The sequence below is a fragment of the Sturnira hondurensis genome, unplaced genomic scaffold (assembly GCF_014824575.4).
Source record: "Sturnira hondurensis isolate 20B ecotype Veracruz unplaced genomic scaffold, ASM1482457v3 Scaffold0009719, whole genome shotgun sequence".
Classification (NCBI taxonomy): domain Eukaryota; kingdom Metazoa; phylum Chordata; class Mammalia; order Chiroptera; family Phyllostomidae; genus Sturnira; species Sturnira hondurensis.
Window position 1 is genome coordinate 15,123,925 of NW_028082350.1, and position 20,904 is coordinate 15,144,828.

General features: G+C 50.6%; 1 protein-coding gene across 2 annotated transcripts in view; it reads right to left on the reverse strand.

Moving 5' to 3' along the window:
• The window catches only part of TNFRSF19 (TNF receptor superfamily member 19), a 71,014-nt gene that overhangs the window by 17,176 nt on the left and 32,934 nt on the right, over positions 1-20,904 (reverse strand). For both annotated transcript variants that reach the window (XM_037057633.1, XM_037057634.1), the window contains exon 5: positions 17,232-17,317. In XM_037057633.1, the coding sequence (XP_036913528.1) occupies positions 17,232-17,317 (86 nt within the window). The remainder of the gene's footprint in view (positions 1-17,231; positions 17,318-20,904) is intronic.

The following is a 20,904-nucleotide window of genomic DNA, read 5'->3' on the forward strand; positions in this document are numbered from 1 at the left end:
GTGTTAAATAAATGAACGATTATGTGCTGGGCCGCGGGTTGGACGCTCCTGGCTGCAGATAAAGAGGAGGACCTGGGACAGACCCCAGACACATTCTGAAACTCGGACACGAGGAGAGGAGGAGCCACCCTCTGAGACAGGGAGGAGCACGCAGGGATGGGGTCAAGGAAGCCTGGAAAGGCGTCGGCAGTGCGAATCTCCTGATGCTCAAATAACGAGGCTTCCCAGGGTACCTCGTTGGGGGGATCAGTTACAGAAAGCAAATTTCAGCATTCCAGAGGAGAGTTAAAAATTAGCGGCCTTGTGCCTTGCAGCTGCCTGCACTGATTGCGGAATAAATCTTTGCGTGAAACTGAAACCAAGACGTCCTTTGGCGATGTGGTTACACAAAAATAAGAGGAGCAAAGCTTAGTGGGAGTTCATAACAAATAGTCAGCATGACTTAATCAAGATCCTGTCACTGAACAGGCAAGATTAAGTAAATTAAGAAAGCACCATTTTTTTCAAGTGAACGATAGGAGGATTATGCTGGGATTTGCATCTTTTCCCTAAGGAATCATTCTGATCTTACTTTTCAGGCACACCCAACCATGTGTATGCAGTTTTTCCCTTTGGTTCGCATTTCTGTTTACCAGCATTTGAGACCAGTAAACATTGGCATCTCTTCTGACATCTGTATCTAGAACCGAAAAAGCTCTCCCTGCCGGACCAGTTTCCAAACATCCTCTGAGGGCTGTTTCCAAGCCAGGGCCCTGCACTGTTTTTACTGACTTTCCTTTTCGAACAAAGGGCGCATCGAAACGCAGTCCAGCTACGCCAGCGTTTTTCCTTTGTGGAGCAACACTGGAACATTTGTTTATAAATACGGAATTTCGAGCTTGATTCCTTCTTTTTAAGTTCCCTCCCGGAACGGCCCTAATTACCAGTCCTGTCATGATTTCAGTGCAAGTGAACCAAGGAAGAACCCCGAGGTAGCCCCGAGCTTGCTTGCGTTTCATACTAATACCCGTGAGTCACGAAGTTGGCTTTATTATAAGCAGAACCCACCCCTACAAAGTAAACTTTTAGATCTTCATTTCCCACCTGGCCAAGTTGTATCCAAGGGCTAAGGAGCAAGTGTACACAAGGAGAAAGGACACCCCAGAACCCAAGAAGCCCGTCATGCGCTCCCCGGTGGCACGGACAGCTGCCCCCACATGGCCTTGCAGGGTGGGGCTGACTCGGTCTCTGAGAGCAGCTCAGAGCAGCAGACCCTCCGCTCCCCCAGGGCCTTCTCTCCAGGGGGCCGTTCTGTTTGCCTCCGGGCTGCCTGCTCATCCCCTTTCTATTCCCATTCTCAGCCTGTTGCCACGTTCACTGGGAAGGAACCACGAAGAAATCGTGAAATGTCCTTCTTGGAGCTGGGAGGCAGGGGAAGAGAACAGGGAAGATCATTGCAGTTGACCCTGGACCAGTGTGTGTGTGAACTACTTATACTGGGGTTTTTCTCAACAAGTACCTACACTATTTCTGGCCCACAGCTGGGAGCCCGCAGAGGCAGAGGGCTGACTGTACGCATTGACCTACCGCTCTTCTACATAGGGGACCCGAGCACCTGCAGATTTGGGGGCCCATGGGGGGTGGGGTCCTGGAAGCAAAGCTAAGTTTGGAGGGAGTCAAAAGTTATATGGGCCTTCTTTGGAAAAGTGTCTATTCAGGCAGGTCCTCTGCCCATTTTTATTTTTGTCAAATTGCTTGGTTTTTGGGTGTTGAGTAGAGAAAATTAAGAATAGAGTTACCATATACCCAGCAATCCCTCTTCTGGATATCCACCCAAAAATTGGAGGCCACATATCATCCCTAAAGGTGTATGCACCCCTGTGTCCATCGCAGCGTTCTCTACCATAGCCAGGAGTCGGAGACAAACGAATTATCTCCGGCCACCCCTCAGCGGGCGGCGGGGTAGCGAGGATGCGGCCCGTGTGCACAACGGAACACCACTCAGCCAGAGAAAAGAGGAAGGACTGCCGTCTGTGACAGCGCGGACGGACCTTGAGAATGTCGTGCTAAGTAAGTGAAAACAGATGGAAAAGGACAAGGACTCTGTGATTTCACCGAGGTGCACATAAAACAAAAAGCCACAAACAGACATACAGGCAACAACCACGGAAGGTGGGCAGCAGCGAGAGCGGGGCTGAGGGGGGCGAGGAAGGGCCAGGAGGTCAAGTGCAGGCCGAAGGAGACGAGACCTGGGTGGTGAGCACTTGATACAGATGTCGTATTACAAAGTTGTGCATCTGAAGTTTACATGTTATCAACTAACGTTACCTCAATGAATTTCGCAAATTACAACTTAAATAAAGTTATGCACAGAGTTTCAACTGCATAGGAAGTTGGCTCCCCTCATCCCTGCGTATCTGAGGGTGAACTGTATCCAGTCTTAAATTTAAAGCACTTAGCAGTTTTCATGCTAAGATTTATTCTCGTATTCTTACATGAAGAGTCATTTAAATAAAAAGTAATGATAGATTATTAACAGACATTGCTCTCCATTATAAGACATTTAAAATGATATCATTATAGCCAATATTCTAAAATGGTTCCAATTACTCCATTATCTTGTGAATAACAGAAGGAAAGGTCCAAATCTTGCAATTAAAACATAAGGGATATGAATCAAAGCCTTTTCTTGCTTTCTATAAAGCTTTCATCAGAAAATTTCCCTGAATTCCTTGTAACAGAAGAGGCATGTAACTAGAAAAGTAGAAACTTCTATAAGCCTATCTGTTCTTGGCTCTGTAAGTGGACTAAGGTAATAAAAGAAATAAGGTAATCGATTGTTAATACTTTGGTACTGACCACTGTTACACATCAAAGCCACTCAAGCTGTGTTTGCAGGAACCCGATTTTACTGAGGGGGAGTCCAGCCAGCCAGCCAACACTCACACTCCAGAGGCCCGGCCACCCTTTTGGGCAGCACCCTGGACGGGGCGGCCACTGGGAGCACTGGGGGCGTTGCCTGCGGGTCGGCTTAAGCCCTTTGCTTCTGAAGGGTGATAGACAGAATTTTAAGATGTACACATGTTAAAGTCTGGAGAACTCTGGTTCTACCGCCAATATTTAAATGATCTTACCTCATTGCAAATTATGCCACGAAAAAAGACCCATTACAGGGACATCAATACTTGTTCACAGGCAAGTTATTTTGACTTAACGTATTTACAGAGGGGCCTCGGTGACACGCAGATGGTGTCTTCACCGCTCGGAATTGCCGGCACGGGGAGAGAGGACTCCCGTCCGAAGACCATGGAAGACTCTGGCCCCGCAGAGCGTTCATGACCAAGGCGATACACTGACCCGTGGGAAGTCATATCCACTGCCATGATCCTCCATCCTACGCCTCCTCTCTCCCCTTGACTTTGCCTCCTTGTTCTTGCCTGGCAAGAATCCAACTCTCCCTCAGAGCTGGGCGCATGGTAGCAGGCAGGGACGCCTGTGAGAGTCTTCATCTGGCAAGAAGCTGCCGGAGTGAAGTTAAGGAGAGACTTGGCGGCTTCTGATTCTTACCCATACAGCTAGCTGCATTTCGGACTTGGCTACAAACACTGATTTTAAAAAGTAAGGCAGAAGTCACCCCGTCTGCCCTCGGTGTGCACAGACAGGGCAGTGACCCCCGTCCAACCGAGATGGGTGGTGGTTCCCACTGCCAACACGTCTGGGCGGCGTCTCCGGGCAGCTGAGCCCCCTCCTCCCCTCCCCGGAGGCAGCACCGCCCAGCACTGTCTGCCGCCCCATTCGCCGCTCCGGGGCTCGCCAGGCTGGTGAACTAGACCCCTGTAAACACCGACTCTAAAGGATGGTCCTTAGCAACTTCAGCACAAAGGGCTGTTGCCCCGCCAGTACCGTTTTGTTTGGGTTCTTGGGAAACCACAGGGTCATCCTTCATTCCGACCGCAATAGAGAGTGCTTTGTATTTTCAGTTGTCGGAACACTGACAGCCTCAGCACATCCTTCCACCTCCAGCTGGGCACACTGCTTTGAAGACCTTCCTCCTGACCACTGGGGTCCCTCTCCTCCTCTCCCTCCCTTCAAGGGCCTGCCACCTGGCCCGGGCTCATCACCTCCTGCCCAGCTGCAAGGCCTCCTGCCTCGCGCCCGGCCAGGCCCGGCTGTGCAGACCACTGCCCTTCTGCCCACAGTGGGCACAGGGGCCTGCTTGTGTGGACCACACGGCAGTGGCCGAGGAGCAGCCTGTGAAACAGAGACCACGTGTGGACTCGGAGACCCACACTCATCCTCGGTTCGCAAGGAGACCCCAGGGCCAGGGGCAGGCGAATCTGCCCTGGGTGGGGCTGGGGGAACAGGCAGGGCTGGGAAGGGCACCGCCACCATCGCTGCCCAAGAACGCCCTAGCCAAGCGCTCGCCCCATGAACGGCAAAGATTTTTTAAATTTTGGCTTTGGGTTGTATTTATTAGTACCAAATGTGAATGTCTCTATCCAGAAAACGAAAATTAGGTTTATTTATAAGGCACTGAACTGAACGGTTGCATTTCTTCTCAACAGGACAAAAGAAAGTGGCAGGCAGGAGGGAAAGAGTCCCCTGTCTCTTGGGCGCGTGGGTCTTCACGGTACTGCCAGAGATGCCCAGTGAGACCAAGGGGAGATGGGCCGCGGGCAGTCCTCGGTGCAGAGACGCGACTTCCAGGGTGCGCTGGGGCTGGGCAAGCACAGGGGCTGGGGTGCGAGGCGGCGAGAAGGCCCCGGCCAGCGGGGCTGGTGTGGTTGGGGCATCTTCCCCACACAATGGAAAGGTTGGGGGTTCAATCCCTGGTCGGGGTGCCTATGGGAGGCAACCAACCAATGTTCCTCTCTCACATCGATATTTCTCTCTCTCTCTCTTCCCACCACCACCCAACCCCAAAGTAAAAATCAGTACACGGGCCTGGGAGGCAGTGAGAGTGATTCTCGGGGCTGGAGGGATTCCCGAAGTTCAACCACAACACGGAGGCGGCTGACAATCACAGCAGCTGAGACTCAGTAAATTACGTAACTAAGTTCAGTTTCTGATGTTCTTCATCTTGCTTCCAGGTCACCTGGCCTAGTCATCTATCTGCCACCAGAACCATGTGGGCCAAATTCGATGGGCATGTCTTTAAGGGAAGAAAGAAAGGGGGAGGGGGAAGGGAGGGAGGCAGGGAGGGATATCACCGCCCTGTGATAACCGAGAAGGCAGTTGCCCCGGGATGGTGGCTGGTGAGGCGGGAGGTGACCAGCAGGGCCCCCAGGAGCACGGGGCTGACGGAGACTCACCGCCAGCTGCTGCCCAGAGAAAGCCCGTTAGGCGGGAGTGCGGACTCGTTGCTTTGCATTTCTCCTGGGCGCTTGGTGGATTCTAAGTATAGCCGCGTGGTGTGTTCATTAGGATAAACACCACAATTAACAGTGAAAAGATTATAAGCCACAAAATGGCAGCAGATTGTCTACGGCGTCTCCCTGCAAACACGATGAAGTAAGAGAATTCTCTTCCTGCTTTCAAGGATGTTTTCCTTCTTTTTATTACCCCGCGGTCCTATAAGGTCTGGCCGTGTTTATTTGATGAAACAATGAAGCTTTCAAACTTCTGCACCACGAGGCAGAAGAGACACCATAAAAGAAACACATTATTATGGCCTCGAACATCTGGGCCGGAGGATACACAGGCTCAAAAATAGTTTTGCTTCAGTTGGGACCAACAGACAGGGCTGCCATCTGGGAACCGAAACAAAGAGAGGGAACTTGGGCGGCTGCCCTCTGGGTTCCTGCAGGGACTCCGCTTAACCCCGCGAGTGCCAGGCTGCATGGAGGGCCCTGGGCTCCGGCTCCGGGAGGGACGGGCACGCTTTCCCCGAAGGACTCTGCGTCCCGCTGTCCTCAGGCTCCCTGCCATTAGCAGAGGAGGTGATTCTTGTTTACCTCACTGCAGCAGTAAAAGAAGCAATCTTCTGTGAAATGACTCTCAGATGATGAAACTCAAATGATTTCCACCCACTCACTACCTCCTAGGGGAAAAGGTGGTTTAACGAGGCTGGGCCCACACTGACAGGGACATCTGGGCTCAGACCGTGCTTCTCGCTGTCTCCTGTTCCAGAGGACGTGACACTGCTCTCGGCACTTACAGTCTTACAGGTGACAGAGCTTACGGTAAAGGACAAACTTCTGGGTGAGGTCGGCAAGAACACACTTGTCAGGAGGTTTGGAAGATAAAGCAGATTCAGAGTTCAACCAAAACTTTATCTCCCTTTTCTTTTTATCCTCACCCGAAAATATGCTCATTGATTTTAGAGAGGGAGGAAGGGGGAGAGACGGGGAGACACTGATGTGAGAGAGAAACGTATCAGTTGCCTCCTGTATGGGCCCCAATCGGGGATGGAACCCACAACCCTTTGGTGCATGGGAGACACCCCCACCAACTAGGCTGCTGGCCAGGGCTCTTCGTCTTTTTTAGATTATTAGGATCTTTATTTGGTACATGAAACAACCGGGTCAAAAGTTCAATTATTTGTCTGAAAGTTGGGTGTTAGAACCGGGACTCAAAATCAGAGCCTCTTCGTGGAGAAGATTAAACGAGCTAATCCAGGAGAAATGCCACGTCGACACAGCCCCGCGTGAGTCCGGGACGGTGAAACGAGACCTTCGTGAGGAAGTGTCCTTTGTGGGGTGGTTTGTGTTCGAAGTTAGACACCCGCCTTGATGTTATTTTCCAGACCTCGGTCTGACTCCCCACAGCCCAGAAATGAGGGAGACCATTTATGCTGAAGTAAATCTACGGTACAGTGCAACATCCTAAGTGAACGTCTTCCAAATGTGTGTGTTGCCCGGGTTTAGGGGGAAAAATCAGCCAGATGCTATGCCTCTGTAATTTTCTTGGCATCACACAGAACAAAGCATAACAGATACTATATTATTAGGACTAATAATTAAGCAAATTAAATGTATTTCGATGAAATTAAATGAACGAAACTAATAATTAACGCTGGAGAAAAGGGTGGAAAGCCTGCTCTCCAAAGTGCGTCCATTTATTGTATCAGCTAAAATCGCTGAGTTTTACTCGCTGCCTGGCTTCTTCCCCTGCTCCCCTCAAGTCTCGTCTCCACGGCAGCTGGGGGATCTCTGGAATATTTCAGCCCAACCATGTCGTCCCTCTAGTGCGCATTTCGCACTGCCCTCAGAGTAAGACCAGTCCTTTCCGAGGCTTTCGGCCCTACTGGGCCTCCATCCCACCCCGTAAGGCCATAGTCCCCAGGCACTGCGTCCCAGCCTCCCCTCCCTCGGGACCCTGCCCTGGGCTCACCTGTCCAGGCCTCACCCCTGACCTCACACACACCCGCACTTGGGAGCATTAGAATGTCAGCTCCTCGGGAACTGGAAATTAAGTCTGGGTTTGTCACGGTGGGGTCCTGATGCACGCATCAGTGCTCACATTAGGCCTTCAAGATACTGGTCAGTGGATGAGAGGCCCCATTCCCTGCGGGTGACGTAGACGCAGAGAAGGGCCTTCCTGACACATTTTGCTGACACCTGGGCCAGCCAGCATGCACGCCATGACCGAGCCAGCCCAACCCCAGGACGTCCAGAAGAGGATGCTTCTCGAGAAGAAAAGCAGGCCTCCCAGGACCACTAAGATATTTTCTGGAAACCATTGATTTTCAATGCCTTTTTTTTAAAGTTTGATACTGAAGATTTTGCAGAAAATCATTTGAAGACACAATTCAGCATTTAATACCATAGTCCTTTGATCTCTTGATAGAAAATAAAATGGGCAGAAAACACTGAAATACACATACATAAATCTTAGAAAATAGAAGAGAACAGAAAGATGTCCAAAACACACCTTCCAGAAATTGGCACGAGACAAAGAGAAGCCCCCGAGTCCACTCCCAAGTCCCTGCAGGACACGACTGCCCTTTCAGGGGTGCAGACAGGAAGGCTTTCCATCCTCCCTGGGGACATGAGTGCACAGGTGACAGGTAACACCTGTGAGAACTCACTGAATTGTACACTTAAAATGGTGCATCTCCTTGTATGTCAATTGTATTTCAATAACAGTAAAAGACTGTTTTGTGACAATTAAAAATATGCACTTTCTCCTTTTAATTACAGCAAAGATGTTTCTTGGATATTCAATTAAGAAGATGGTGGTTCTCTCTTCCCTCCCCAAGGTCATGTTTCTCACCTTTAGTGCCCGTCCTGAGTAGCTGAGGCCGGAAGTGGCCAGGAGCCCATCTCTAGTTAGAGACAAAATGCTCTTGCACCTCTGGCCCCAGCTCTAGATTCTGGTCCCCTCCGGAATGTGGGCCCACGGAGGACAAGAGCTAGACCCCTGACAAAGTGTATGCCCCGACACTCGAGTGAGTAAGAACAAATGTGCTGTGTACTAAAAGGAGTGATCTCGCCCTGGCCACTGTGGCTCAGTTGGTTGGAGCATTGTCCTATAACTGAAAGGTCCCAGTTCGATTCCCGGTCAAGGCACATCCCTAGGTTGTGGGTTCGGTCCCTGGTGCAGGCGTGTATGGGAGGCAACTGATCAAGGCTTCTCTCTCTCCTATCCTCTCTCTCTAAAAGCAATGAAAAAAAAATGTCCTCCGCTGAGGATGAAAAATATTGAAAAAAANGCCACTGTGGCTCAGTTGGTTGGAGCATTGTCCTATAACTGAAAGGTCCCAGTTCGATTCCCGGTCAAGGCACATCCCTAGGTTGTGGGTTCAGTCCCTGGTGCAGGCGTGTATGGGAGGCAACTGATCAAGGCTTCTCTCTCTCCTATCCTCTCTCTCTAAAAGCAATGAAAAAAAAATGTCCTCCGCTGAGGATGAAAAATATTGAAAAAAAAGTATGGAGGGATCTCTAAGCTTAAACTGAGTATCTCCACATAGGTTTGGCATAAGCTGTTAGGTTGCTTTCCTCCACGGATATTTGTGTTAAGCATTTAATGGGCACACACAAATCACTGCTCCATTTGGTAAAGTCCACAACCTAATGAAACAAGCCTGCTGGATTCCATATTTTTAAAATAAACTGTACGTAATCTAACATTCATTTAATGTAGTGACGGCCTTTAACAAACCACAACCTGTTTCTTCGTGAGTAAATATTTAAACCAGCTCACTGACTTTAAATGTCGAAAACAGACTGAAGATAAAGGCAGAGAAGGGAGATTTATAGCTGACTAGGTAATAATCAACTGCCCCGATCAAAGCCCCTGGCCTGCCAGCCTGCGGCCCGGGCGGCCCGGGCGAGCAAGGACCCCGAGCATCTCCAGATCCCAGGCACGTGGTCACCTGACTCCGTCAGGCGTTTACCCTTTTCTTTAGTCGGAGCAAAGTTAATGGCTCCGACTAAAGGGAGCCATATAGGGAGAAAAGAATGAATGTACAGTGCACGAGTCTAAGGAACTCTTTTAAGAACTTTTGTTTCTATAACTTGAGTGCAAGGAGGGCTAAGTGAAGACGACTCTCTGAAGCCTCGAGATAGCCCTCTGCCACCGGCGTGTGTAGCACACTCGCTCTCCGGGGGCCAAGCCATCGAAACCGCCGGCTCTGCTCTCGCCATCCCTGGAAATGAGGACCTTGCTCTGACACAGTTCCAACACAGTTTCGGGTGACGGTTGCTTACCTCGATAAGCAAATAAGGTTTAAGAACAGATTATGTTCAATGGAAATCATTATGAAATAAATTATACGTTTTCTGCCTTCTTAAAAAGACTGCGACAGATGTGTAACCTGATCGTCCCCCGCCCCCTGGTCATGCCCGGAATAATAATGAGAACTATAATTATCGTACTGAGTGGTATTAGAGAAAAACCTCAGGGTCGGCCATGGGCCGCATGGGTTTGTTTGCTCTACACTCAATGGCACAAAATTACAGTGTGTGGAGTTCTCGCGGCTGCCTTTTGCTGGTTTGTGACCCCTCCTCCCTGCAGCCCTCTCACTCCTTGCTGATACCAGTCCCTCTGCCTCTTCGCCCCCACCCCCTCCCTGCACAGGGCAGTCTGGTTTGGCAGAGCAAGCCCTGACCAGAGCCCAGGGGATCCCGCAGAGGGGCCCGTGGGCGCCCCTCTCCACAGACCGACCGCCTGGGCCTGGTTCCACAGAAGACCTGCCGCTTTGGTTTCCACAGAGCCACCTTCACTACGAGGACGTTTGCTTCTCAGTAAAATAAGGAAATACTGACAAGCAGGGAGCTACAGGGAGAGGAAGGAAGAGAAGGGCAACAGCACCCGAAACCAGCACACAGAGTGGTGAAAACAGGAGGAACCTCTGCTTCAGACATCTGCTCTGCGGGGGGAGGGCTGGCTTCACAATCTGTCAGCCGCCAGCCCTGGGCTGTTGTGCCAAGTTCTCTTTGATCTCCTGTCCTCCTATTTCCCCGCTCCCCCCCTCCCCCCAGTCCACAGGAAGGAGCTCTGTTGCTAAGGCTGTCCTTCAGGAAGCTCCCTGTCTCTGGGGTCCAAGCACTGCAGGACACGGCAGCACTCCTCTGGGCCCAAAGCGGGCTCCATCCGCACAGCACCCGGCAGCAGGCCCCTGGCGGAAACCTAGGGTCTTGGCCTGAGGACCATGGGTGGCCTGTCTGGGACATCCTGGCTCTGTGGGCCCATCCCGCAGAGGAAAGCTGGGCCACCAAATGCCAGCACGCTCATCAGATCACTGCTGCAGGAACGGAGGGACGTGCCGAGATGTAACAAAACCCCGTAACTCTCCCTGAGCAAAGGGCCGCTGTGCTTGGATCCCATGCCTTTCTCCCGTGTCCCCGTGCACAGGCATTTGCTGCGCTCCGTTTCGGGGGGCGCTGGATGCTGCAGGGTGCGGGATCCGGTTGCTGCACGTCTCGCTGGCGAGGTCTCAGGGTGCCGCGGGAGTCAGCCCGTCAGTCACCTCGCCTCCTCTCCCTCCTCCACCTCACCCCTCTCTCTCCTCTAAAGACAACCAACAACTTACATTGGTATTGACTGCAAAACACTCCCAAAGTACTTCCTTTTACATTTGTTTTGTTTTGTTTTGTTTTAAGATTTTAGAGACAGGGACGAGAGGGACAGAAACATCCATGTGCCAGAGAAACATCGACCAGTTGCCCCTTGCACACCCCCGACTGGGAACCTGGCCCACAACCCAGGCCTGTGCCCTGACTGGGAATGGAACCAGTGACCTTCAGGTTTGCAGGCTGGTACGCAATCCACTGAGCCACACCAGCCAGGGCTGTTTTGTTTTCTTTTAAAGGGGCATTTACCAGATGCCCTTATTTTGAAAGACTTTAACACTGCATGTCAAGAGACAGAAAATATAATGCCTCTGGACACGGAAAGGCACCACCACAGAGGTGGGACGGCAGCCATGCGGGTGAGAGCAAGCCCTGGCACCACCGCGGTCCAAACACCTGTGCACTGCTTTGCTCAGCAGCTGTCAATACCGTTAAAAAAATGTGTGGCGTAGGTGAACAAAAATTTATGCCCCCAGTGGGAAAAGGATACGAAGTAACATGCACAGCATAATTAACATCGTTTTTCAAAAATCAGTGGTTTAGGCAGAAAAAAGACAAAGGAAAACCCTCAAAAGGCTGTAATGTGCTTTGATGTTCTGATGCTGGCAAAGTTTTCTGTGCCACGCTCTCCCCTTTTTCCTACCAAACTGCAGAAATTATCTTGAATGAGCAAGTATGTCTTTCAAGAATTTATTGTGAAATTACTTTGATTCATCACCCGGAGTAAGCATTTTTGAAGCATGGGCTGTGTTCTAAGACTTGCTGGTATGGAGACCTGCCGTTTCCAGTGTGTCGAGCCCGTAAAATTCCTAATAGGCTCAGCCCACAGGGCCGCCTTTCTCCCTCCCCACGGGGAGACTTACCCAATCCTTATCTCTTTGTAATCACACGGCTTGTTTTACAAAGCCCCCAAGAACAAAGCAAACATCTAGGTTAAACACGCTTAAATAAGGCTGGACCTGGTGAAACCCGCTTTGAATTTTTTCAAAACCATTTGTTCCAACCACAGCGCTCGTCCCACATTAAGTAAACTCTGCTGAAAGAAATCCGGCGGAATCTGCATTTCTTATCAGACCGGGCCAGAATGCAGTTCTAAAATTTCTAGTGTGCTTTTGTCTGTTTCTCTTAAATGCTCCAAGTGGGTGCGTGTCACTAGGAGGAGAAGGGACACAGAGGAGAAAGGCCTGAAGCAGAGACTGCTGTGACGCAGTGCCTTTCTTTCACCTGTGATTCAGAGATGCCGCTGGCCAGGCCTGGGCCCCGAGCCTCACCAGCGGTCCGCACACAGCAATGCCGCCTTAGTGGCTGACAAAGAGGTGGCCTGTCCTTCCAGCTCTGGAGGGGTGGGGAGCCTAAAGCCCAGGCTGGCTGCGCATAGGGCGTGCGGCCTTGGACCCCGGGATGGAGAGAGAAGACTTCAGCCTAAGAAGGGCCCCTTTGGCCTCCAGTCTAGCCATCCGAGGCACAAACACAAATCCACGGCAGCCCCATTCCAGGCATCTTCCACGGCTTGCCCACCCCTGGAGGGGAGGACCGGCAGGGCCCATGCCAGCTGCGCAGTGAGGGCCTCCCGAGAGGGCAGCTCCCAACCCCACAGGGCACACCTGGTCGGGGTGGGGCCCCGGACGCGGGCAGAGGCAGCCAGCGCTGGAGGAGGGCAGGCCAGCGGGCAGCGGGTGGCTCCGAGTGCACGCTGGGGCAGGGGCGCCTCCGGATGCCTGCAGTTCCATCGGAGACCTGCCAGCCCAGCACGATTCTGCCCACCCTCTGGGGAGCCATGGAGGATCGCAGTGCTCAGGGGATCTGCCCGCCATGACACTCTCGGTCCAGGGCCTGGAGTGAACCCAAGATGTCCCACGATGGGGGACCCACCATGTTCTGCTGTGCACTGCCACCCCCGACAGACACCAAATTGGTGAGGACGTCCTAACACTGGGCTGGTAGAAAGTAGTGCGAGCGACCAAAACTTCCTTCTTGTTTTCGAAATCGCACCTGCTGGCTGGAGCGTCCTCAGTGTCTCATCACACCAGTTCCCACTAGTGGGCGGCCGGCCCCACGCCGCCCTAGCTCACAGGTCCTCTTGAACCCGGCCTCTGCTGCACACCAAGCCCCTGGCAGTTACCTGATTCTTCCTCAAGACAAGTCCACCCCTTGCCAGGAGATAAGATCTCAACATCCCAGAAGCAGGGCAGGGTGGGCGGAGCCAGGAGGTAGGCGACTGGCCCTGCTCACAGAGATGCTGTGCCGTGCCTCCGATTTGGGCTACTTGGCTCTCACGACAACCTGCCAGGGCAGTGGCACCCCAGTTTTCAGGGACCGCACCGAGCCCCAGGCACGTTAAGGAGGTCGCCTGGCCAAAGGTACACCAGCCGCAGATGCGTGTGGACCTGGAGGGCTACTGGGGAGGTTGACAGACAGCGGGAAGTTTTCATGCTGTTTTCTGTCGTTACTTTGGGTTGCTTCCAGTATTGTGGAAATATAAAAAGCAGCGTGACATTAACTCAGAATCATTCTTGTGTCGTGAACGCACACAGCCATCCTTAAAACCTTGTTCACAGCTTGCTGTGTGCTGCACACTCAGAGTGCCGCTTTAGCAGGGCCAAGTCCCCGGTGTCCTGAGCCCAGCCTGCAGCAGGGGACATCCTGGGAGGAGCAGCGGGTCACTGTCACCTCAGACTCTGGCGTGACCCTGGCTCCAAAAGGTAGATGCTGGGAAACCCACGCTTTTCACTTGCCCCCCACTCTCTGCCAGGACAACCTCCAACCCCTGTGTCTTCCGGCCTGAGCTCCGTGGCCCCGCCCACCCGGCAGAACACAGCACCGGACTCGGTCGCGCCCAGAGGCCGGTCAGCGCCAACGCTGGATGACAAGCCCGCTCCCCTCTGCCCTGCCCCCTCCTCCCAGTGGAGGCCCACCAAACACCGGAGTTTCAGGACCCTTCTCCAGCCAACAACCTCACGTGCCTGGTAAGTCTGTTCTCTCCACGTGAAAACATGCAGATGTGTTTTAAAAACTAGATTAAAAAAGCTCTCCCTGGCCTGCACACTCCACGGGTCACCTTCACGGGCAAACGGCCTTGTCTAGAACGGTCTCCACTCTCCCCCACGGGAGTTTCTGGTTTCCTTTTACCTCGGCTTCCGTTCCCATCACTCATGGGAAGGGTTCTGGGCAATGTCACTGAAGATCTCCAGGGTGGTACAGTCATTGCCAGTGTCCGACTGACCCCACGTGCACGCGGTGCCCGACGCTGCGGCCATACTCCTGCCCTGGCCTCCCCAGACCCTCCGTCTGGTCTCCTTTTCCGGCTTGCCCTCCTCCAGCTGATCCAGCTCTGGGCCTCCCTGAAGGCTCCTACATCACCACCCATCACACCCCCTTGGAGTGCCACTTGGCCTCCCAGACCCAGGACGAGGCCCTGGCCTCTCCGCATGCGTCGTCCATGAGCACTACTGCCGTCGGAGCGGTTAGTGGTCCACAGCCCCATTACACTGTCCCCCCTCCACCAAGGAGAAGAGGACCGGGGCCTCTCTCCTGGAGCTGCCCAGAGCCCGCGCGTTCGTTCCCCGGTAGACGGAGCAGCCTCTGCCTCAGGGGACAAGGGCATTTACCTAGATCCTGCCCTTTGGGGGCTTGGACGGGGCATCCAGACCCAAGCCGTGCAGTAGGCCTGGAGACAGGGCTGCAGGCCGAGCCAGAGGCTGTGCAGCACTGAGGCCTCGGGGCTGCAGGGCCCACGGTCCTGGACTCCATGGCTGTGAACGCCCCGCCTCAAGCCAGGGCTGGCCCTGGGGTTCAGGGAGCTCCGGCCGCTCTCGCACGGCCTGCCTCCTTGCCACACATGCCCCACTCGGGGCAGCCGAGTGCGTCACTCTTACAGCGAACCAAGGGTCTAACTAAAACAGGAGCTCCTCGGGGGACAAAAGCCACCGAAGAAGCCATTTTTTGTGAATGAGTTGAAAAGCCTGAAGCAGGGGAAATGAACACATAAGGCGCCTTACATAATTCCTCCCCAGACATCGAGGTCTCCGTGGAGGAGGCTGGTCCTGTTCTGGAAGGATTCCGGGGGCAGCAACCTTTTCTGCCCAGAGACGAGGGCTGCCCCTGACCCCAGGCTGCCGCGTCCCAGTTGGAAGGGAGGCTCGCTCTGCACCTCCAGTTCTGACTTTGAACCAGAATTTATTTTCCTTTGCTTTCTAAACAGTGTCCCATATGGAGAAATATACCTGTACATAAAAACTAAACTAGTTACTTTTCAAATTATAACTTAATTAGGCCTTTACGAGACATTAAAAGTTAAATGTAACAGAAAGCTGTACTTGAACAAGAATTAAATAAAAAAAGTATTTTAAAAAAAGTAAAAAAAAAGTTAAATATAAAATCTACATTTAAAGGCTAATTTCTGATGTCCAAACCTACCCAGATCCCCGAAAGGCAAAAAATTCCAAAGCCTCAGACTTAGGACTAGATTATTAAACGAAAACGAAAAATCAACCCAGCGCTTTCCAGCTCGACCCTGGGCAACACTGATTCCTTTCCTAACTCTCTTCCCGGTACTTCGGGATGGAGAGTCCAGTCTGCCTTCTGGAGCGGACGAGACCCAGCTGAGTCACGGGCATGGCCAGGTTGCCCGTTGTGACTGGCCAGAGACCAGGTCATCTTAGGGGTGGTTCAGCATGAAGAGGCTCTGTCAGGATCTTCTCTCAGATTTTCAGAGTTTCCCTTAAATTGTGAACATTAAAGCAAACAATATAAGAAGTCTACATACAGTAGGCTACGTCAGCCACGAGAGCAGAGGGTCAATAGCTGGGCTTCCCGTGGGGGAACGGCGGAGAGCAGGGGAAAGGGCACACCCCTCAGAGTGCAGACTCGGGTTCGAATACGTCTCTGCTAGTTACCAGCCCGCGGTCACAAGTCATGCACCTCTCTGGGCCTGGCGTCCCCTTTGACAGGTGGGGCTGATGATGTGGCATTGAGAAAACCAAGTAAAACCAACTGTTTCCCCATGGTGACTAATACAGAACAGACATTCACTATTGCATTTGTTAACTGCAGTGAATTATTTGGTGAATGTTTGGATATTATAAAATGAGAGTCAAAATACATGTCTATAAAAGTTAGATTATGCATCTTTTTTTGCTTTGCTATCACTTCAAATGAAGAGTAAAAAATAACGCATTTCTGGTAAAAGGCATCATAATATGGACCGCAAAACTCCATGGCATTCCGGGAGACGCAAGTACCGTGCAACCTTATGCAATAACACACCAGCTTTCCATTAGTTCTGAGGAGTCTTCTGTCACAGAAAGATGCAAGAGGACACATCTGCTGCTTCGCAAATGTATCCAAACAACCCTGTCTCCACAGACTCATATAGCAGTGCCCCGGGCAGCACAAGCCACCTGCGCTCGGGGTCCAAGCCCTCCTGCCTCCCCCGCCGGGACTCAAGACTTCCTGTGCACAGTGGGCGCAGTTCCCTGACGCCCCACTCAGCCAGGACAAACATGAGCTGAGCTCATGAGCGCCACCTGCTGATTTCTTTCCTGGCCCAGCACCTGTGGGTTGTCACTGGCCAGATTCGAACTCAGGAGCCCCACTCAGTGTCAGCACAGGTTCCCAGGACTTGTAACAAACACCTTCTATATCTAAGGGGAAGGTATGATCAAAAAGAGTAATGTGACTAGAAAAAGACGATTTTCTCATTTACAGTTACATTCCCAGTACACCGTGGGTTTCTCTCCATACTTATTCGTTAAATGAGGAAAATAGAGGAACAAGTGGAGTGAGCTGAGATTCCACTGCGCAATACGTTAATTAGGACAGGCAGTTCACGGGAGGAATGTGTCTGGGCCGACAGGAAAGCCACTGCAGAACAGTGTCTGGGGACTGAGCCGGGGACACTCGGGCGTTCTCGAGGCGCAGAGGCAGGACGCCGTGCCAGGGGTCCGGCCACCTGGCTCACTGGAGTGGCCTGCGTGCCGTCTAGAAGGCAAGCGTCTCAATGGAGTCCGCAGCGCGAAACCTCCCTGTTTCACTCTGAGCCTCCCGTCAATGGGCCCAGTTTGCTGACTGAGGCCCAACAAAGGGGCTTCATGTCCTGCCTGAAGCTTGATTAAAGAGCGTACACCAGAAGCCCCACCGTAGAGAGAGACTTCGCTCCATTTGCCAAGTGAACAAAGGGTTTGGGTTTTTTTAGAAGGCCAAGAGCCCTTCAGCTGCGTTTGCATGGCGCTCACTCACAGTGCGGCTCGTACGGAGGAGGGGGGTCTCCACAAGGCACACACTCCATGTCTTGAAAACCAACAAGTTTTGTCTTCCTGTAAAATCTAGGAGAAAAAGGAAAATGATCCTTGTTAGCTCCTTCACCTAAGCTCATGGTCGCAGTGAACAGATTACATAAATTACTGGCAGTCTCCTTTACCAGCTCTACTGTTTTCAACAAAGGTTCTCAAAAGCCTTAACTGTGGTAGCATTCAGACAGACAGCCTTGGGAAGCCCCGTGGGCATGCAGTGAGTATTTACCAAGTACGATGCCACTAAACCTAACTGTGTAGATTTTTTAGCCCCACTTTTTTTTATGTTGTGGGGAGGGTTGGTGGTGAGGGAATATGAAGTCAATCTAAAGGATCAAACACCTTATAAATAAAGTGCTAGTTTTTAACATTTGAAATTCAGAGACCAAAATAGTCAGGTGACCCGTAAAAGCAATGGGAAAACGTAGGGAGATGCTTACATAGTTTTGCTATGGGGACATCTCTCTAGGCAGCACAAGAGACCCAGGAGCCAGAATGGAAGAGAGTGACCACTGTGAAAGCACACACACACACAGAACATCAAAGAGAGCTGAAGAGCACAGAAAGCAAAGCATTCCCAACCTAGTTAATGGGCCAAAGAAAACAGAAAAAGGGTTCTGGTCACAGCGCTTTCTATAACCTAAGTCTATAACATTGAACTTAAACAGCATTATAGTAAAAGGGAAAAACAGGCAAGAAGCATCAATTCCCCAAAGAATATCATTTCATAATTCTTAATTTTCATTATTAAAACAAAAAATGATACCATTAAATTGTTTAAATGTAACTTTAAAATGTTTAACTTTATTATCAATCAAGTAAATGTAAATTGTGATGGAAACATACCATTCTAACTTGAAAAACTGAGAAAATACACACACGAGCAGGATATATTGCCAGTAGGAATATGAATTGCCACTTGGAGGAGGGCAATTTGGCGATATTTCATCAGAACTTGATAAAATAGTTTTTTGACAGTATTTACCCAATAATTTCATTTTTGAAATACAGCCTAAAGAAGTAATCAGGGGGGTGAAACTGCATGTACAGGAATGCACGCAACCACGGTATTTTTGGTAGAAGAGGACAAGCCAATTCGGCACAATCTCAGTACACCACGGTCGGTGTGAGTGGCTGCCGTACGGCCCAGCCGAAGGGCACAGGGTGGGCCTCAGAAACAGAGATGCGGACCCATCACGCATGGTCTTTAACTCATAAAATAGCAGTAAGTGAAAAAAGAAGTGGGAATGACATGATTCCATTTTATACAAATACACTTCATTATAGATTCAGATTATTTACCAATGCACTAAAGACATTATATGTATATATCTGCACTGAAAAGATAGAAAAATATTATATATCAAGTATTAAAGTGATTATTTCATGATGGTGAGAATTCAAGCAATTTTCTTTCATAGAGAAAACTACCAACTTCTCGATGACAAAAATAGTGATATGGAGAATAAACTTACAGACCAAGTCTGTATAGGAAAGGTAGATGCAATTATTTTGTGAAATTGGATAATGTAGTAACAAATCTGTATAATGCGTGATGGAAGCAAAATTTACATTTGAAATGAGGTAAGTTACCTCAGATCTGCTCAGTAGCTTCCTTATTTGCTCAACATGCCATTTTCATTGGATAATGAATGTTCAAATGATTTTAATACGAGTTTCCATCCAATTTTAATTAAAGATATTTATTTTGGAATTTATAAAGTCAAAATCAAAGAACAAAGCTGGAGTATTCACACTTCATGATATGAAAATATTACGAAGCTCTATGAATCAATGCAATGTGGTTCTGGCATAAAGAGACACGTGGGGACCAACGAATAGAATAGAGAACCTAGAAATAAACCCCTGTGGAGACAGCCAAACAGTCTTTGACCAGAAGGCAAAGACTGCGCCATGGGGATAGGACAGTCTCTCCAACAGAGTGCTGGGAAAACTAGACATCAGCATGAGAAAGAATGAATTTGGCTCCTCATTGTACACCATATACAAGAGTTCATTCAAAACATATTAAATGAAAGACTCAAAACTATAAAATTCCTGGAAGAAAACAAAGGAGAAAAGCTTAATGACACTGAATCTGGCAATTTCTTAGCTGTGACACCAAAAGGCATATGAAGCAGGCAGAAAAAAAAAAGAAAAGAAAGAAAAAGACAGAAAGGAAAGGAAAGAGAAAAGAAAAGGAAAGACAAGGTGGACTCCGTCGAACTGAACACCGAGGCACCAGAGGACCCCACCCGTATGCACTTACCCCCAAACTCACTGAGCTGTGTACATTAAATGTGTGCAGCTTCCACAGGGCAATCCCACCTTACTAAAGTGCTTAAAAAACTAAGTCCTGCCAAAAATAGTTTTAAATGATAATAAAGTAACGATTCCTTCTGGATTAGACAGAAAAGACACAATCGGCATGAAGGGCAACCTGCCACACAGGAGAGTGTTGGTGAACCACAGTCCGAGCTGGATGAGCGCTGTTAAAACACTCCCGAAAACCGGGGTAGAAGTCACTGTAATTCTTGCCTGCCTCTCTCACATGTTCATGTTGGCTTAGGAAGCCTGTCATTTTAAAGCACTCATATAATAAACTCGGAAACATTCAAATGTCCGGTCATTTCTAACTCGCCGGCATCAAAGCCTTTACTTAAAGAAGCGAACCCTGGAAACTGAAGCCTGGGTTCAGACGACCTCAGCTGAGGCTGAGGGCTGGGGAAGCACCTTGGAGAGGAGCTGGGGGGGGGGGGCGGAGACGGCCCCTCCCACACCCAGACAGCACCCACCCACTCTCCTCCTTCCTCAGCGCTCAGTCCTTGGGGCCTGTGCCTCCCCCACCTTCTCTGGGCACTGCCCGCTTAGCCCTTGTCCCTTAAGTCAGGCAGAAGGTGGGCATGATCTCCCATGGGCCCCCTCTTCTCCTTGCCTCGCAGATGAAGAGAGAGACATGCAGAGGTGTGCTTTTATCCAAACTGGACACCGGGATCAATAAAAATGTGTCAGATGTTTACTGTGTGTTCGTCTGCTAGACTGGCAAAGGTCAAAAACCTCTGGGTAACGACAGGCACAGGTGTCGAGCTCTTTGGACATTTAGGGCATTTTATAGCCACCACGCTTTCGACCCTCCTCCACCACCCCAGCCTGAGACAACCGCTAACCTACTTTCTGTCTCCATGAATGTGCCTCTTCTGGATATTTCAGGCTACGGGATCACACAATAGGTGGTCTTTTGGGAGTGGCTTCTTTCGCTTCATGTTCTCTAGGTTCATCCATGTTGCAGCGTGTATCAGTAATGCACTCCTGTTTATTGCTGAATAAAACTCCAACGTTTGAACACCTTCCACTCTGCTTATCCATTCATCCGTGGATGGACATTTGGGTTGTTTCTCCTTCTGACTATTGTGAATGGCGCTGCTGTGAACGTTGCTGGGCGTGTTTCCAGTGGTCTTGGTTGTGTGCCTAAGAGCGGAGTTGCCGGACCGCACGGTGACCGTGTTAACTTGCTGAGGAACTGCCAGACTTCGCACAGTGGCTGCACCGCTTTGCATCCACGAGTGCTGATCCACGAGTGCTGGACGGTTCCAGTCCCGCTGGCTCCTCGCCAGCGCTGG